The following is a 19,305-nucleotide window of genomic DNA, read 5'->3' as shown; positions in this document are numbered from 1 at the left end:
GTGATTTGGGTATTAATACAAAGATAAGCCAGTCTTTATATAGTCCAGCAACTTTTAGTAAGTGTTATACAGATTATCTGGATGTACATATTTCATTCCTTATATTAGACTTAGTTATTGCTTCTATGGTTTGGTTATATTAATTTCATCTACATTTCTGACAAAATAATAAAGTTAATAATTGAATTTATAAGGAGTTTTGACCTTTAATGTTAATTGTACTTATTGAGCACCTTTATTGTATTAGACATGGGTTTGTGAGTATTAAAAATATTATAAGAATACCAATACTGTCAACAGATTTGAAGAAAGTGTTCATGTTAACATATCAGTACACATTATGTCAAGTATATAAAATCCTCACCACACGAGAAGAGAAAATTGGGGAAGAGAGGAAATACATAACTGTGACATGCAAACCACACACCACTACAATCCCACACCAAGCGTTCTAGACACACAGCACTAATATTTCTGTGATGGCCGTACCTGGTTTGACCTCGTCATCCTTGTGAGCCATAGACTCATTTTCCTGGCTCAGGTCTGGTATAAAACACACTCAAATTTATAAAGCTCAGCAAACACATCGTTATAGCTGCATCCATACAGTAAAGCCGTAAAATGTCTTTAATTCTTATGTCTATATTGGGTTTTATGAATTTATGTGATCTTGAATTAAAAATATGAAAATTAAACATTGAACCACTGAAATACTATATAATTTTAAATCAATCATATTGTTGTTATTAATGATCCTAAAAAACAAACTTCTATATGTATTTTACTGTTACATCTGTATTTGGATGCAGCCAAACATCTCAATAAGAAGATAGTTTATCTTGTAACAAACATGCTGTTTTATTCTATCAGATAAGGAAAACCAAAATTTCAGTCAAAAATCTCATTCTGTCTGATAAAATTTAAATTCCACACTCAAAAATGATTAAATACCATAATACTACTACACATCTTCATTGGTTAATGTGGTGTAATTGACCAATCAAATAACATGCTCAGTACATGCAATGTCGTGGTAACTGACCACACAACTCATGCAGTGTAAACAGTGTACATGTTCTTAATATCAGCTTTTAAATTATCACATTTAATCAATTATTTCAAGTCAAAAAACATTCTTTTTCTGAACTCTATAACATTTTTTTTAAATTGACAATGGGCTTGTTTTTTGAAGGTATAATTTTATATTGTATATCTCAGAGATTTTACTAAATAGCCGACTGATTCTGAAAACAAGAATTATATTGAATGTACTCTCTAGAAACACTCTAGGATATGAAACAGATTTTTTCTCCTTTTAGCAAAAACAAAACAGAGAAAAGTACAGAAAAATTCAGATTTCTGGTTATATTTGTTCACCATCCTGTAAATAAACACAGCTATTTTCCTTTGGTATTGTTACATCTACATACTGATACACTTACCATTACTGTATGGTCCCAGTCGGGATGATCCGGACTTCCTTAAGAATTCTGGTGACCTTGAGATATAGCTTTGTGGTGACCTAGTTACTGCAGTGGTGTCTAAACTGTGTCGTCTCTGATACTGATGGACAGGTGACAGAGATCTGGACCTTGATCCTGATGTAACAGAGGGATTCATATTAACTTCTCTACTCTCACTAACACCATAAATATCCTGTTACCAAAGCCTACACAAGCCCAGAATCACAGTCTTATTTATCAAAATTGAAAAAACCAAAGAAGACAATCCAGATATATACTGAAACAACATAGTAATCCTGTACTGCAGTTAAATGGATATTGGATATGTATTATTTAATTCTAACACAAAATGAACAATTAGATAGAATAGAATTTAAAATAACATAAAATACACTGTTCAATAAAATAATGTTTTGTACACACAATGATAATGACAGGTGAGGATAAGATAATACAGATGTCAGTTGACCGCTCACCTTTCATTGAGGACATTGCTGAGTAGTCAAACTTTGACCTTGACCTGTTGAGGGTTCTATCCACTTCGTTATCAGAATGGTACTCCTCTGTCTCCGAGGATGAGTACAACCTGTTGGGAAAACAAGTGTCAGTTCAAACTATATCCACGATCTCCTGGGAAAAGGTGTGTTCTAGTCATAGAAGGAAAGTCGAAATAAGAGTTGTCAGAAGACAACATAGCTCACCAAGTGGGTTGAAATTCAGAATCAATCTTTTAAAGTAGGTCAAAGGTTAAGGTCAAAGTCAGCAGGTCCATAAATGTAGTACCAAAATTAATGGAAAGGTCTAGATATATATCTTGTACTGTTAACACATATTGGCCAAGGTAATGTAGTACCAATGGAAAGGTCGTGTCACCAGAACCAAACATGACAAATACTTAAGATGTATCCTTATAAGCAATGACCTGACGTCAGGGGTAATGCACTAGCTACCTTGAACTTTGACCAGGCGAGCTAAAAAGCATTTGCATAAAAAAATATATCTTCAGCCTTTAATTGACACTTATGCCGACCCCTAATTAACTGATGTAAAACATCTATTTCCTCTGTATAATCTTATTGTGATTTGAGGTTTTGCAGCCTGGTGATAGCCAAGAGAGTAGAGAAAGATAAAGGGGTTACCATTAGTTCTAAAATACAATAATCTAACATGGCAGCTTAACACCCCTTCATGTTAAATCATTCAGACAGAAACTCTCTAGAGTTACAGTACTAATACTCTAACCTTACAACTTGAGATCAAAACACACAGTCATGTGTAACTTTTAATGAATCCAATTTTCTTACATGAAGAAATAATGCTCTAAATCAAAATTAATGTTCTTTTGATATTCTGATCCAATGACAGGATTGAAATACCACAACACATGGAAATAGAAGTGGGACATAGCCTCCGCTTTCTTTAGTGTGTACATCAAAAGAAAAGCAATGACACATAAAGGGAGAGATTTCTGACATAAAGAGCATTCGGTAAAAACTGAGAGGATTGTATGGCCCCAAACGAAAACTTCCTGTTCCTCAAACAAACCCTGAACTTACCAACAAACTACCTAATCCCCACAAATAACTTGTATAAAATCCAGTTCCTAGAACTTCCTTAAGTAAGAATCAGAACTTCCTTAAGTAAGAATCTAAGATGTAGGTTTTCATATGAAGAGTTCAGTACGCACTAGGTCAGTGTTTACTTACCGGTAATGTCCCTTAGGCAGGTTTGTCTGCACTGGTAGCTGGGTGGAATTGTACCGACGATGTATGGACGGGCGTGCATGGTTGTTCCTGTCCTTTTTCTCTGATATCAGTGTTCTCATCTCATGGAGGAGAGTCTTCAGCTCTCCCCGGTAATCATCTGTATCCTGCAAGATTATCTTTTTTTTCAAATACTTAAATACCAAATTAATATAATTTTATAAAAAGAACATCACATGTGTAGACAAGTAGAAAAATTAATTAAAACTTCCATAAATTAATCTCAATACAATGTAGTCATCATTTTTTTTTATTCAAATGGGTTTCTTGGCCTTGAATCAAACTCTTAGATTGATGTTTCCTGAACTGATTACATGTAGATCTGTAACATGACATTTACATACCCTGGTGGGGATTTGTCGGTCTGTAAACTGACCACTCTTCCCTCCCTTGACCGTATCAAAGTTACCGTCCTCCTGAGGGTAGTACACAGCTACTGGGTATGTGGATGGTAAGTCTTTCTGACCTTGTCCTTTTCTCTGAGTCGTCTTCTGAATTGCTTCCTGGAAAAAAGTACGTAATAAGTGTAAAATAAGTAAAATAGAGTCAACTTCTATAATCATTAAATTTACTACACTAATCTCTAAATCAAGTTATAGGACAAACTATTTCATAGACTATTACTGAAATCAAGAATCTTAACATTAGCTAGTGCTGAAATGTCTGGTTAATGTTGAGAGGAGTCACCTTGCATACCTAGATATTGTTTGAGAAAAGTAACCAGCTTTATTTATTAGCATTTCAATCCAAGGCCAACACTTGCAAACTATCAAAAATTATGTATCCATGAAATAATGTTTTGTTTGCAGTAAATTTTGAGCATAAGGCATGTGAGCTTTTAGATGCATACAGAGCTTGCGATTAAGCTTGAGACATGAGGACTTGACTTACCTGCATGTCGAGCTGGTGTTTAAGCTTGAGACAAGTGAGCTCCTGTTCAAATTGCTCCAGCTGGGCTTGAGTAGTGGCAGTCTTTGTGTTAGCCTACAAACACAAAAAAATAATCTTAAGTCATTTTAATAGAATTCATATCATATCCTTAAAGTTTGAAACAAATACAAAATTGTACCATCTGTTTTAGCCAACACTTCATTATACCCCATTAACTGTCAAGGGAAAGACATGATGACTTTGGTGCAGAAGGAGTAGGGGCTTTTATTTTTAAAACAGAAAACAAATAATTATATGAATTTTTACATAAAAATACTACACTTTACTCATAATATACAATTCTTTTCATCACTACTTGGTTGTATTTGACAGTACTTGCCTCGACTCTCAAATCTTTTCCAGAAATATGGTAAATATGGAAGTATTATGAAATGGTCATTCTATTACAAGGTACTACGTATACCACGTGCACAGGTGTATATGCTTCTGGTTTGTATTTATAGAAAAAATATTAGCTCCTATACTCCTACTATGTCAACAAGGTCAATCAGAAGTGGTTTGAATTTAAGTTCAATCTGTCTAAAATATTAAATGCATGCAAACTTCTTTGTACCTTTTAATTAGAATCCTTAAATATCAATGCAGGTTATACTTTTATCATATGACAATGATTTAAAGATGAGAAAATGGACCAAAACCAGTCATATTACCCGACGACACAACAACTGTGGAACACAAGCAATCTGAATATTTTAGAGCAGTATGCAAGGGGCAATCTGATTGGTTGAAAGCTCTGTAAACAATACTAAGGTAAAGTCTAATTGCTGTGCATTAATAGCCCTTAATATATACTTCGATTTTATGTTCCACAGTCGATGCATAGTAGACATCTTCAAGTGGAAGTACACCTTGTTGATACAGTAGGAATTAAGGGCAAATATTTTTTACTATTAGAATTGTGACACCAGAAGTGTGAACAAGAAATATTATGTAATCCCTATCGCTGTACAGTTCAACTGTTCATATGTATCAGAAAAGGTGTGCAGCAAGGTGAACAGTAGCCTGCTCGGCCAATAAGATGAAATGTGGTTAAAACGAGTACTGTGATCCCAAGTACACGTTTTCTGATACACATCACCGGTTGAGCGGTACAGCGATAGGGATTACATATTTTTCGGCCACACTTCTGGTTTCAAGAGTCTAATACAATCAGAAGTAGACGCCTGTGGTACTAACAGTTATTTATCACATAATCAGTTATTTATCACATAATCATCTTGTTCCCCTGTGTAACATAGTTTTGCATACATCACTAGTGTAATATACCCTGGAGAATTTTGCATTGACTGCCCCAATCAGAAATTGATTGTGACATCATAATACTGAACAATGACGTTACGTCATTAATTGAAAATGGTGCAAGAAAATGGCTGCCTCCATTTGAATTTGTTCTCCACATTTTCACTTTAGAATCTGTCAAAATTAAGTTTCTGATCCGAATGACATGATAAAAAGTATAGTAAATTTGTACTCATTTCATATGAGATTTTATGAAACTCATCTTATAGTTTTAATTTTTTGCTCTTCAAAGCACACAAGAATAAAAACTTCTATGACGCAATGATTTCATAAATCTCACACAGAATGAAAATAAATTCAAGAGCCTATATCTATGTATAGAATGGTGTTGACTCTCCACATCATTGTTGCCAAGGACAAGATCTATATTTATCTAACATCCTACATGTTTCCTTCACTTATAATCGTTTGTAATTTGAATTTTAACATTTACCAGTCTGTATAAGGAAACTACACTTTCAAGTTTGTATCTCTACACACATATCTACAGAAACATAATTATACCCCATAAAGAACTTTTCAGAGAAATTCAATACATACATAACATCCAATAACACATCATAGCACCTGACATATTGATTTTACATGAGGCTGAAAGCTATGGTGGGAGGCATATCATCAAGTCTGCTTGTGATATAATTAGTACACATTCAAGGCATGGCAGTTAGTGTATTAGGTAACATATGGCCACGTACATCATATAGGACATATGTTGTTACATCAAAATGAATCATATGATTAACATCCTCATCAACTTCAGGGTAATCATCGTTAATAATAATATAGTACAATACATCTAATTGGAATTGGATATTTACACAATAAATATCAATTAGGGCCTTTCAATAATTTCTCAAGCTAAACTTTACATCCAATTTGTCTATATATATATAAATATATATATTTACAAGCTTAAACTTTAAATATAGCAAAAGTAAACTTCAAAGATTAAAAAATGAAAATAAAAAATATTTAGACTGTGATTGTGCTAGCTTCTGACACCTTCACAAAACTTATTGTAAGATATATCATAATTATAGAATATACAATTGTACTTAATATATCTGTTTCAAATGAGTGACCATTTCCATTATTAAGCAATTCTTATCGAGGTGAATCAAAGAAATCAAAATTCAAGATATACTGTACACTTTGAATTTGCCATTCAGCTGGAGTATTTCTATTCTTACAATCGACATTAATGTGAAAATTAAATGTTCAGACTGTACAGACTGTGAAGTATAAAACAAAGTAATGTAGTAAATCTAACAACAAAATGTGAAATGTTGACAGTATAATATGGTATTAGATGTAATCTGCCATACCTCCCACTCTCAAAGCTCAAACAGCTTAATAATAAAACACTGCAAATTAATTTTTAGTAAAATACTGAAAAGATTAAAAACAGATCAATGATGCATGCTAAATAGAAAATGGCATATTACTGTCAATGTCTGTAAAACAAAATGTGCAAAACTTCCTGTTACAATCTCACATATTAATCATTTATAATTAATTAAACTTAAAACCAAACTAGTCACACAAAAAAAAACAAATTCTTATGAGTTGCGAGATTAATGCTAGCTGATAAAACGCAGACAATTGTGACAGTCAAGATAGACGATTAGAAAAAGTGAAGAAGGGAAGTAACCCAGTGACCACAGTGCAGTTACAGGTACCTATATATATATATAATGTCCACTATTCACATCACAAACCTTTTTAGCCACAATCAATGGGTTTTCTGTCACCATAACCTGAACACTTTTCCGGTCCTGAGTAGTGGAGCGTTTCAACTGTTCCGATATCAATAGGTTTATCAAATATCTTAAGCTGCATAAATGTTATTTTTATTTTATAAGCTAAGGATTTTTTTTAGAATATTTTTTTAGAGATTTTATTTTTTTAGAGATTTTCTGAATTTACACCCACTCAACAAGAGATCACAGATAATATGTACCAATTACCTTATGCTATTTCTCAGGACTATTGGTAAAAGGATTGTTTACAAAAGGGGTGGAAAACAGACAAATGGCGACAAAACATCTAGAAGTATCTAATAGATACTGGTATCCTCACCATATTCAGTAATCAGGATATCTGATTGCCCCCAAACCTAGGCAATCCCTGACACGTGTTTGATCTCAGTTAAATTGTTATGTCTGAAGCTCTGTAACTTTATCACGGTCTACACACATAACAAAGGGAATACATTGGTGTGTTGGAGTGAAGGTTACTAAGTCTCAATCCTATTTACACCACGTAAATAAACCTGTGATGAAGATCAATTCTATCAGCGTTTTATGTTGAAGTGTTATGTGATATTGAGAGTGTGAAGTGTCATACAGTGTTTAATTGCCTACAGAGTCGTTCCCACCCTGATTATACCCTGGTGACAGTGTCTCTAATATCACAATCAACCTGTTAGTTTAAGGTGTGTAGAACAGAGAGCACTATAGTAATGGAGATTCCTCCAATCCACAGAGGTAAACCAGTACTGTAACATAATTGTAATTTTCTTTCATCTTACACATGGGAATTTAGCTACATTTGTTTTACTTTAACAACAATTAATTCCCAGCTACAATGTTTTTACCTGACAGACGAACCAATTACACTAATTGTACCGTTAATCTGGTAATGTATAACACCAAAACATGTTTTTGTACATTTTACCTAGTACACAACAACCCATAACCAGCAGTTCAGATTTATTATGTTCCATCCACTGTCCCTGTATAGTCTACCTAATATAAATATAACCATTCTCACATGGAACAGACATCTTCTATAAGTCATGTCTACCAATTTCATTAAACTTCCCTTGCATCCAGCGCCATCTTATATATTCTTACCGATTTATCCACGTATAAGCCCTCTCCACAATTAGGTCCCATTCTCATTTTTACGGAATCATGAATTTTAGAATAGTACAGGTAAGTTAAATGTGATTCACAAGTAATCCCTCCCCCATTCTGAAAATACAATCTTTGATTCCCAAAAATCTACTGACCTTTTCAAGTGAAACCTCAAGCCGATTAATCTGTGTCCGGAGCTCCATCACCTGGCCCTGGGACACCTCGAGCTCAGCAGTGACCTGCTGGTTGTGAGTAAGGGACTTGTTGAGGGAAATTTTCAGTCTGTCTTTGTCACCCTCCAGACTGTTTCGTTCCTGTAACAATAATATAATGACACTATCATATTTAGTAAGAGTAAAAACAAAATCACTAATATATGATATCCTCTTTATAGTTAATGTGAAATGTGAATAGATATCATACAGCTATTCACATACATACTAACCAACCTGATGAAAAAGTCGGAAAATTCTGTTTAAATCCTGAAAACTTTCAAATGATCAGGACCTTCAATCTATGCCAACATAAGTTGGTATTGTCGATTTCCAAGTGTCTTGAAAGAACTTCTCCAGGAAATAAACTAGATTTTACTGATATCATTACTGAAAGTTTAAACACACTGACATAAATTGTCATCCTGTCTATACCTGTACCTAATACATATAATCAATTAAGATATACAGGGTATACATTTTACATAGCAAAGAAGTAATTTGTATTCTAATGAAATAATGGGGTCAAAAGAAATAAGGACATTGATACTGTTATGTGGTCAATAGATACTGTTATGTGGTCAATAGATACTGTTATGTGGTCAACAGATACTGTTATGTGGTCAACAGATACTGTTATGTGGTCAATAGATACTGTTGTGTGGTCAATAGATACTGTTATGTGGTCAATAGATACCAGGGATCACCATGGCTTCAGATTTTACTATGGAGGAACCTGCGGGGACATTTTCCCAGCGCGCCGCAAGACCATTATTAATTAATTAAAGGGAGATAATTTGTTTACATGAGTTATGTCCCTTTTCATTTTTAGGAAGATGATTTATTGAACAGTAGTTATATTTATATCCCCTTAGAAATTGTTTTGAGAAATAATGATAAACTATTTTAATCATGGTAATATGAATTTATTTATTCAATATGTAAGAAAAATAAATACAGCATTTACCAATCTCTGACTCATCCATATTTGTACATCCTTAAATTAATACATTGCTCATTCTTCATTCTCTTTACCAACTCAGACTTTCTCAGACTCATGGTCTCTCTCTATCTCTCTTTAAGATTACCAATTAAATGTTACTGATACACTTCCAAAGCTCAAGTTTCATAAAATAATAAGCACTATGATATCACACTAAACACAATAACAATATGTAATGTCACAGCACTAATATAATATGATTTCACAATTGTCAGTCATTTTCACACACAAATTGTCCATTTTTTTACAGCCCAACTTCACACTTCATTGTCCTCAGGATCAAACAATGTGGTGATGGTGATATTTCTTTTTCTGATCTGTGTCCATAGGTCTGCTGTCCTGTTTACAAAACATGCCTACAAATCAAATGAAACATTCAAAGTTAATAAAAATAAATTAATGAAATGTTTAAACATGAAACTTTCACTCTAGGTAAATACTTAGGACCTAATCACTGAAAATATTGAAAAAGAATTAATTTTAATTTTTGGTTTTATGATTAAACAAAGTCAGTATATAAGTCACTAATGTGAAATTTGGAAATAATACATTTTTTTATCAAATATCAACTATTAAGTTTGTTTACATTAAATATGTACAGGCTTATAAATCAGTCATATACAAACTAGCCAATAACATTTAAAAAAAATAATTTAAAAATTATATTTTTTATTATGACATGTAAGAGATTTATATTATACAAAATACATTTTAGTAACCATTTGACACCTAAATAACTTACCTTCATCTTCGTGGTACTTTAGCCATAAATATTTCTTCATTCAGTCGGTAAAAATGACGATCTGTGTTTTGACTTTGTCAGTGAACAGACCGGGCTAAGCCTTCTGTCGTTTCGGCGAATTCTCGAAAAATGATTCAATAGACTGCTGCTTTAGTTGTCGCTTCATGATTACAGAATGAAATTATAATCATCGGTCTTTTTGTTCTACAGTTCATGTTACTTTCGTTTTGCAAACTCCTCATTTCTTCACAAACGCAACATCCATGTCACGTGTGTTATAAAGTAATCGGGGTCATATATGCGTTTGACTTTAATTGTCGAAGCCATTGAAGCCTTTATTCGACACAGATCGACCGCTGTCAAAACACAAACACGCGGTTCGTGGCCTGATCAATTAAGCCATCAATTAATATTGGTATGATTGATATAATTACATCGGTTAATTCGTCGGGGTATTGGACGTCCAGGTCATTGAATGAAGTGTCAAAAGTCGCCCTGGCGTGTGAACAGGTAATTAACTGGCCTCAAGCTCTTACCTTTGCAGTCAGTAAAACACTACACAGTCGGCGGTATCTGGGGCTCACCACGGGATTAACAGAGTTTTGAATACGAAGATCGGCGGGGCAGATTTTTTTTTACTATGGCGCTACATGATTTTACTATGGCGGGTAGACATTTTACTATGGCGCTGCTCCATAGTAAAACAGCCCGTGGTGATCACTGGATACTGTTATGTGGTCAATAGATACGGTTATGTGGTCAATAGATACGGTTATGTGGTCAATAGATACTGTTATATGGTCAATAGATACTGTTATGTGGTCAATAATTACTGTTATGTGGTCAATAGATACTGTTATGTGGTCAATAGATACTGTTATGTGGTCAACAGAAATAAGGACATTTGTACTGTTATGTGGTCAATAGATACTGTTATGTGGTCAATAGATACTGTTATGTGGTCAATAGATACTGTTATGTGGTCAATAGATACTGTTATGTAGTCAATAGATACTGTTATGTGGTCATTAGATACTGTTATGTGGTCATTAGATACTGTTATGTGGTCAATAGATACTGTTATGTGGTCAATAGGTACATGTACTGTTATATGGTCAATAGATACTGTTATGTGGTCAATAGATACTGTTATGTGGTCAATAGATACTGTTATGTGGTCAATAGAAATAAGGACATCGGTACATATATGTGGTCAATAGATACTGTTATGTGGTCAATAGATACTGTTATGTGGTCAATAGAAATAAGGACATTGATACTTATGTGGTAAATAGGTACATGTACTGTTATGTGGTCAATAGATACTGTTATGTGGTCAATAGATACTGTTATGTGGTCAATAGATACTGTTATGTGGTCAATAGGTACTGTTATCTGGTCAATAGATACTGTTATGTGGTCAATAGATACTGTTATGTGGTCAATAGAAATAAGGACATTGGTACTGTTATGGGGTCAATAGATACTGTTATGTGGTCAATAGAAATAAAGACATTGGTACTGTTATGTGGTCAATAGATACTGTTATGTGGTCAATAGATACTGTTATGTGGTCAATAGATACTGTAATGTGGTCAATAGATACTGTTATGTGGTCAATAGATACTGTTATGTGGTCAATAGATACGGTTATGTGGTCAATATATACTGTTATGTGGTCAATAGATACTGTTATGTGGTCAATAGATACTGTTATGTGGTCAATAGAAATAAGGACATTGGTACTGTTATGTGGTCAATAGATACGGTTATGTGGTCAATAGATACTGTTATGTGGTCAATAGATACAGTGGTCCCCCTATTTACGACCACTCTCAAGAACGACCACTCCCTGTATGCGACCAAGTTTCGCGTTCACCGACGTTTTCCAACGATAAATTACCCCTTCTAAATGACCACCCCGCTAACCCGACCAACGACCGCTTAATCATGTCCCAAAAACGTGAAATGTACTTTGGTATCCCTCACGTGAACGACCAAGATTTTTGCAACGTTTCATTACGACATTCAAATTATAGAATAATCAATAATAAAAGCGTGTAACGTCCAGCTCATTGAAATTCATGGACCCAGGTAAAATTTGACACATTGGATTAACAGGTTGTTTACACTGCGATAGCCAGCTAGTGAGCTGTTTTGTCCACCGATGTTTTTATAAACAAGATAATTACTCCTACCTTTTGTAGACAAATGGTTTGTTGTGATTTCACAAATTTAACATATTGTGGAATCTGTACACGATGTATTCATTATACAAAGCTATTATTAAATTGTACGTACAACGTAGGCCTACAGTATACGACAATGTGATGAAATTCCATTAGAGTGACCTCCCCTGTTACCTGTATGCGTGCGCATCGTTGTCGGTAATGAAAACAATTTATTACAAAGATGGCTGAACATCCTCAGCAGCCAGCAAGAAACGAAAAGTTTTTACACTTAAACAAAAGATCGGTGTTTTAGAAATGATACACAATGGTGGTAATGCAAGAAAGATTGCATCGGAACCAATGTCGGTAAAACGCCGAACTCAGATCCCGAGCTTGGATTATTTTTTATTTTCTCTTCAACGGCTTACATAATCTGAGGGTTCTGATGTTAATTAATATCGCAAGCTGCCTTGTATCTACGTAGTAAGATCGTCAGAAAATTCGGACTACGGCTTACAATAACAGATAAAAGTATTTTTTCTATAACTAGTTTTGTTGTTGCTTTTCAGCTATTCGTACCTGCAAATTTTCTGTATTTTAACATTAGAGATCGACATTTTTCAGGGATGAGGGGGGTAATTTTGTGGATCCTGCACTCAAGCGTGCCTATTTACGTTTTTTGCTTATTATTCGAGATATACTGTTACACTTTAATTTTGTGAAATAATTTACACATGCAACAAGTAAACCAAATTCAAAACATTACTGACAGAGAACATTGAAAAACACATTTTAACTTAACACAATGAATTGTCTATGTATATAATGTAATATGTACTAGCTTGTGTGATCATTGACCTCACTGACATCACTCAGATGACAAAACTCTCAACAAAGACCACCCCCGTTATAAGACCATCTGATGCCTGTCCCATACGTGGTCTCATAAGAGGGGGACCACTGTACTGTTATGTGGTCAATAGATACTGTTATGTGGTCAATAGAAATAAGGACAATTATACTGTTATGTGGTCAATAGATACGGTTATGTGGTCAATAGATACTGTTATGTGGTCAATAGGTACTGTTATGTGGTCAATAGATACTGTTATGTGGTCAATAGAAATAAGGACAATGATACTGTTATGTCTTGCATTAAATGATATCAAGTGTGGATGTATATAAAATATTCATCAGAATCAGATTTTCTGGACAGATAGTGATAGACATTACTGCTGAGACTAAACAGACAACATGTATCCTCAGTTTCTATAATCATCACTGGTTACTTACCCGTGAGAGTGAGTCGAGTTTGTCCTCTAACCATCGGACCTTGGTCTTTAGTGAGTCAATCTCACTCCTCTTCAGCGTAACCTCCTTCTGCATCTTGTCTGCCACCTTCACAGCTATTATTAAACAGGTAGGTTAGAACATCACGGCTTCCTTGTGTGAAACAGTATACAGAAAACTTCCATCTGATTTTATAATCAGGAATGATATAAAAATGTCTGATTTTACAGCAGATTGCTGTGAACTGGATTTTTAAATTTGCTGTAATAAAAGCTATGAATTCAAATAACTGGAAGGAAGGAACATCTTATTTTTTCACAACATTATATAAAACTTTTATTCTATCTTGTTTTAACATCATCATATAAAACTGTTACTCTATCTTATGTTTTCACAACATTATATAAAACTTTTATTCTATCTTGTTTTAACATCATTATATAAAACTGTTATTCTATCTGATGTTTTAACATCATCATATAAAACTGTTATTCTATCTGATGTTTTAACATCATTATATAAAACTTATTCTATCTTATGTTTTAACATCATCATATAAACTTTTATCTCCATGTGATTACCTTGGTGATCTGCTGACTCCCGTGATTTGAGAGTTCTATGTGCTAGTCTGAATTCCTGCTCCATTGCTGAAAGTGAGTGGGTAAAACATTTAGTCCATTAATTACATTTCATAGTAACCTAACATACTAACATTAACTTCTAATCACAAATCTTTCATTTGGTCAACAATAACAAAATTCTCAAATAAACTTTTATTCACCTATAAGGTTTCAATATCATTTCAAGGTAAAATACTGACATGTAAGTTACAATTCATCAATCTATGTAGAATTGTAAAGTGTTTTAAGACTGCCTATGAGTTTCTTTATAACCAGTTTAATTTTAATGTACATAGTTTGAAATTATTCACCAATGTAAAATGAAACTGATGTTTCCTATCTTTACACTTACTTTTACATTTGGATTGTGCCCGTGCCAAGGCCTTCTCCAGGTCGGATTTCTGTAGCTCCAGGTTGTGTTTGACAGAATCCTTTTCCTCAGTGAGGTTCGCCACCTCGTATCGACTCTCCTTCAGTTCCTTATAAAGAGTATCCTTTTCCTGCTGTAGTATCCCCATCTCCTCCAGACGTAGTTGTATCTCCTCCGTTGACTTCTTCTTTCCTTCTTCTAACTCTTTGATTCGTTTTTCTCGTATTTTCATCTTCTTTGCCATATTCTCACGTGAACTTCTCAGTTCTTCTAATGTAGATTTTTGGTCTGTGATTATTTTCATTAGATTGTCTTTTTCTTCCCTGAGATTATCATGTGCCCGAGAATTTGTCTCCATGAACTGAGTAAAGTTTGTAGATTGCTGTTGTAACATTAATAGATTTTTTTCTTTCTCCTCTAACTGAATAGCTAATCTTTCCTTTTGAGTCCTCACTTGAGATAATTCCTCATTTTTCTGCTCCAATAGATTAGAATAATAGTCCTTTTCTTGTGACACTCTCTCCATTTCTGACTTTTTATCACTCAGCATGTTTGATACATGATTTTTCTCCACAGATAATGATTCTTGTTGGATTTTTGTTGACTCGAACTTTTCTGAAGTTTCCCGTAATTGTTTTTTGAGGTTTACACACTCTGACTTAGTCATTTCCAGGTCAAGGGTGTTTCTATTGCACTTCTCCGTCATACTGCTGAGCTGTGACGTGAGACTGCTAATCTGGTCCAAATGACGGTCTCTCTCCTGTCGCTCAGCATACGATATCTACAACACCAAAATAACTCATTTAAATAACCTGTCCTGCCATGTATTCAAACAACAATATGGATGACTTTTTCTTGTTATATAGGTCTATGACTTTGACAACATGTCTAAATTCAGAAGCAATAATTACTTTCAAAAAACCATACACACATTCTGGCCAGTCTACAACTTATACATTAAGTAAAATTTTCTTTCATTTTTTAAATCAAACATGCTCATTGACCTTTTCATTGACCTGAGCATTACACTCATGTCTGATGAGTTCCAACATTTTCTCCACTCGGTCGACATCTCTCTGTTTCTCCTCCAGTTTGGTCTCCAGCTCGGTCTGTCTTGTCCTCATCATGGTCTCCTTGTCAGACATTTGACTATAACGCTGCTTTTCCAGGTGTACCTCAGCCTGGAGTCGGGCAGCTGTGTTCTACAACACACAAGTCAATATAATTAGATTCCAGCAGTGCTTCAGAAACTTGAAGGTTAAAATTTTCTTCAGGAACCTCTGATCCCTAAAGTGTATCGAGTACAATGTGGTATATATTGGCTCAATGAGTTATGATCAACACACTAGTCATGATGTATGATTGTAACTAATGAAAGGAATTGGTTGCAGTTGTCTGATTGATCATCAGGTTTGTCAATCCAATTGATGATCAATTAAAAATAATTAATTTTCAATTAATTTTCAATTAATTTTCAGTTTTTTTTCTTCAGTATTTTATCCTTTTTTTTACATTTCTTCGTAGTACTTACAGTGCTATTCCAGTCATCTAGACACTTGCATATTTTACTGAATAAAATCTCCCCAAAACTGTTTATTGAAATGTATTGGTTTCAAGCTGTCTTAAATATTTGTACACAGCTAGCTGAAGTATGATATCAAGGCAGACATTCTATATTAAATTTTCTACAGGTTGATGATAAAGAAAAGATGCACAACTGTATACCAGACTGCATTATAACATCAAATAAGAGTTCTCAGCCCCCTCCAAGGCTAAAGCACTGCTTAGGTAGAGTACACAGCTATATAAATTAATCTTAATTGGTCACACATCTTTAAATCAATTGTTTCTTGTGATATTTCAGTCACAATGTTTACATAATTTGGTACTGCCTGATACTACACACACCTGGTGTTCCTCAATCTTGCCCTCCAGAGATGACATATTGCGAATGGCATCATCCCTTTCCTTCCTCATGGCACTGACATCCTTATAAGTTTTCTCCAAAGATTCATCCAGAGCTTCCTTCTGTAATAGGAAAAGTGGGAAAATGTTCAATAATGAAATCTTATATCACCTGTATCGTTTTTCCTTTTACATTTTAGCCATAAATATACTTTCAAAATATTTACTTTTCAAAAGAAATCTTTAGATCTCCTTTAACATATAGGATTGAGAGGATATCCTCCCAGGTGATACCATTGGTATCTGGGTATCATCAATGACACATTTCCTCTTTCAAAGGATTCATTCTATACCAAATTCACTTAAGGATTGATTGTCAATTTTGTTGCTTGCATGGACTGATGAAGGGAAGTGAACCTCGTGCAAATGAAGTGAACTGCGAAGCAGTTCATGTACCATTTGCACGAGGTTCACTTCCCTTCATCAGTCCATGCAAGCAACAAAATTGACAATCAATCCTTATATTTACGTTTTCTAAACTGTCTGCATTATACTGGCATTTTTATAAGCACATAAAGCGGCTATTCCACTTGTGTTCATATACGTTTATAACAATGTTACACAATTCACAACATGAAAGTGCATTCAAGTCTGAGGCGGTACAGAACTCGATCGCCATTGTAAACTCAGTGAATGTATTCACACGCCGGCAAGAAAGTGATTCGTCTCTCAGAACAGAAGCACGCGACCCAAAATCTTTCAACGAGAAATGAAGTGATCTGAGTTTACTATGTTCATTGAGGTGGAGCGAAGTGAAAATGTAAATATTTATCAATGAAACAAATTATCCCTGTAGCTTATTCTACAGAAGTGGGCGGAAGTCCTAATCTACCATCCATAGCAAAGTTTTCTTCATCATCAGTACTGATGCTAATTACACCTCACATTCACCTTTTTCTGGTCTGTTGAGACTGTTTCTCATCAGATTATCCCTAATGAAACAAGTATATTGGGTATTGATAAAGCAATACATGTCCCCTACTGTCTCACACTAAAAATAGGCACAGTGACCTTGACCTAGATCCATGACACTAAAACTTTTCTCAGGTACTATTACGGTCATTCATTATTGTGTGAAGTTTGATCTAAATCCCTCCAGGAATGAAGCCAATAGAGCAGTGACAATGTTAGCCTTGACATTGAACACATATGTATGTACAACAAAATGAAGTTTAGCTATCACAGGATTAGTGTACTGATAATGATCCTTGTCTTACCTTCTGCTGCCATTTGGTCCTATCATCTGAGAATTCTTCTTTTAAATGGCGGACTTTCTGTTCTAGGTCAAGTATCATCACATCTTTCATCTTCATCTGCTGCTCAAACTGACCCCTGGTGGGAAAATTATTACACTTACACACAAATAACATCCTTATGGATTAAAGAATTCCTGGCAAACAAAACCTAATATAATCATTATATTCCAAGAGTTTCACAATGGTAACTTTACATCTATGAAAAAGTTCTAATTCTCATGCACAGCCATAGCTTATAATAAATTTGGAACAGAAAAAGGACACATTTTCAAAATTTTTCTCAAAAATTATACAAGACATTGACATTTCTTATTATTGACATACAACGTAATTTTATGCCAAGCTGGTAACCCATTCTAGCTGATGAAAGTTAATTATGGTGGTCACTGATGACTCAGAAGTTGAGTACCATGTAAAGTATATGTATATTAACATTAACCATGTAGATTACAGTAAATTATACACAGGTACCAAGGAAAGCAGGCAGTATGTATGGAACCATATGCATCTGTCTGAATGTTACAAGCTTTTTAAATACTATTGCTGAGGGGGGAAAAGGCAAAGATTGATATATCGCACATATATTTCAGCTATATATATTTTTTTACTTTTTTTCTTTTCAATGAAAAAAAGATTTCTATTTCCGTATAAATGTTTTTTCTCAATAACAAAAACATCTTAATATTCAATTTAATCAGCTACATTAATAAATAAATAACATGCAGTTTTTGAACCTATAATTTATTAATATTAATACCTAGTTTTAGTAAGATATTGAAAAGAAGCATACTTGAAAGAATGTACAAAGGCAGAGTAATGTATGTAAATGACTGCAGAGGGAAGAATCTGGAAATGTGAATTATCTCCCTTCTATCAACCAAATCCTCCATTATAGCCTATCAACTTCAAAATGTTTGAGCTTACAAGAGTTAACTGTGATCAAAATGATCACAAGACATTCTAATTTCAAAATCCACACAAAATGTCATAATAAAAAGCAAGTTTACAAAGAATGCTATTTTTCTAAGTTACAGATTTGTAAAGGGCAAATATCTATCATCTGTATCCAATGAGCCGTATAATAAGATATTAATTAATCATAATATCATTTAAGTGATTTGAATGTTGAAAAGGTGAGTAATACATGGAGTGAAATAATGAATTATGCAATAAAGTAATTAGTAGGTTTATGAGCTGATTATATTAATGTATATGATGAAATCAACACAGAGCAGCTTAGATGTTTTTTGGGTATACTGAACACAGGTAAGAAATAATAAGTCTGTATAACAATAGGACAACACAGCCAGTGTAACATGAAGTGCTTGGTGATTAGCATGGC

The 19,305-nt window shown here is 34.0% G+C and overlaps 1 protein-coding gene and 1 long non-coding RNA gene across 5 annotated transcripts in view; both read right to left on the bottom strand.

Annotated features, from left to right (window-relative positions):
* LOC117328860 (coiled-coil domain-containing protein 158-like) overlaps positions 1 to 19,305 on the bottom strand; it is a 55,515-nt gene that overhangs the window by 11,761 nt on the left and 24,449 nt on the right. Inside the window, exons 12-25 of one of the 4 annotated variants that reach the window (XM_033886441.1) lie at positions 17,925 to 18,039; positions 16,651 to 16,770; positions 15,747 to 15,944; positions 14,725 to 15,523; positions 14,334 to 14,399; positions 13,756 to 13,868; positions 8,490 to 8,648; positions 7,195 to 7,272; positions 4,118 to 4,210; positions 3,571 to 3,729; positions 3,170 to 3,333; positions 1,940 to 2,049; positions 1,443 to 1,598; positions 490 to 543 (exon numbers count right to left, since the gene is read on the bottom strand). In XM_033886441.1, coding sequence (XP_033742332.1) covers positions 490 to 543; positions 1,443 to 1,598; positions 1,940 to 2,049; positions 3,170 to 3,333; positions 3,571 to 3,729; positions 4,118 to 4,210; positions 7,195 to 7,272; positions 8,490 to 8,648; positions 13,756 to 13,868; positions 14,334 to 14,399; positions 14,725 to 15,523; positions 15,747 to 15,944; positions 16,651 to 16,770; positions 17,925 to 18,039 — 2,384 coding nt within the window. Of the gene's footprint in view, positions 1 to 489; positions 544 to 1,442; positions 1,599 to 1,939; positions 2,050 to 3,169; positions 3,334 to 3,570; positions 3,730 to 4,117; positions 4,211 to 6,921; positions 6,931 to 7,194; positions 7,273 to 8,489; positions 8,649 to 13,755; positions 13,869 to 14,333; positions 14,400 to 14,724; positions 15,524 to 15,746; positions 15,945 to 16,650; positions 16,771 to 17,924; positions 18,040 to 19,305 lie in introns of all 4 variants that reach the window. The other 3 variants (XM_033886443.1, XM_033886442.1, XM_033886445.1) reach the window with 3 other exon arrangements.
* Positions 9,456 to 11,008, bottom strand: LOC117328861. The gene is made up of 2 exons (XR_004533071.1): positions 10,292 to 11,008; positions 9,456 to 9,905 (listed from the first exon to the last, which is right to left on the bottom strand). It is a non-coding gene; the product is annotated as an uncharacterized LOC117328861 (long non-coding RNA).

The sequence above is a fragment of the Pecten maximus genome, chromosome 6 (genome assembly GCF_902652985.1).
Source record: "Pecten maximus chromosome 6, xPecMax1.1, whole genome shotgun sequence".
Lineage (NCBI taxonomy): Eukaryota > Metazoa > Mollusca > Bivalvia > Pectinida > Pectinidae > Pecten > Pecten maximus.
The sequence above is the reverse complement of the archived record's forward strand: the minus strand, read 5'-3'. Positions and strand labels throughout refer to the sequence as shown.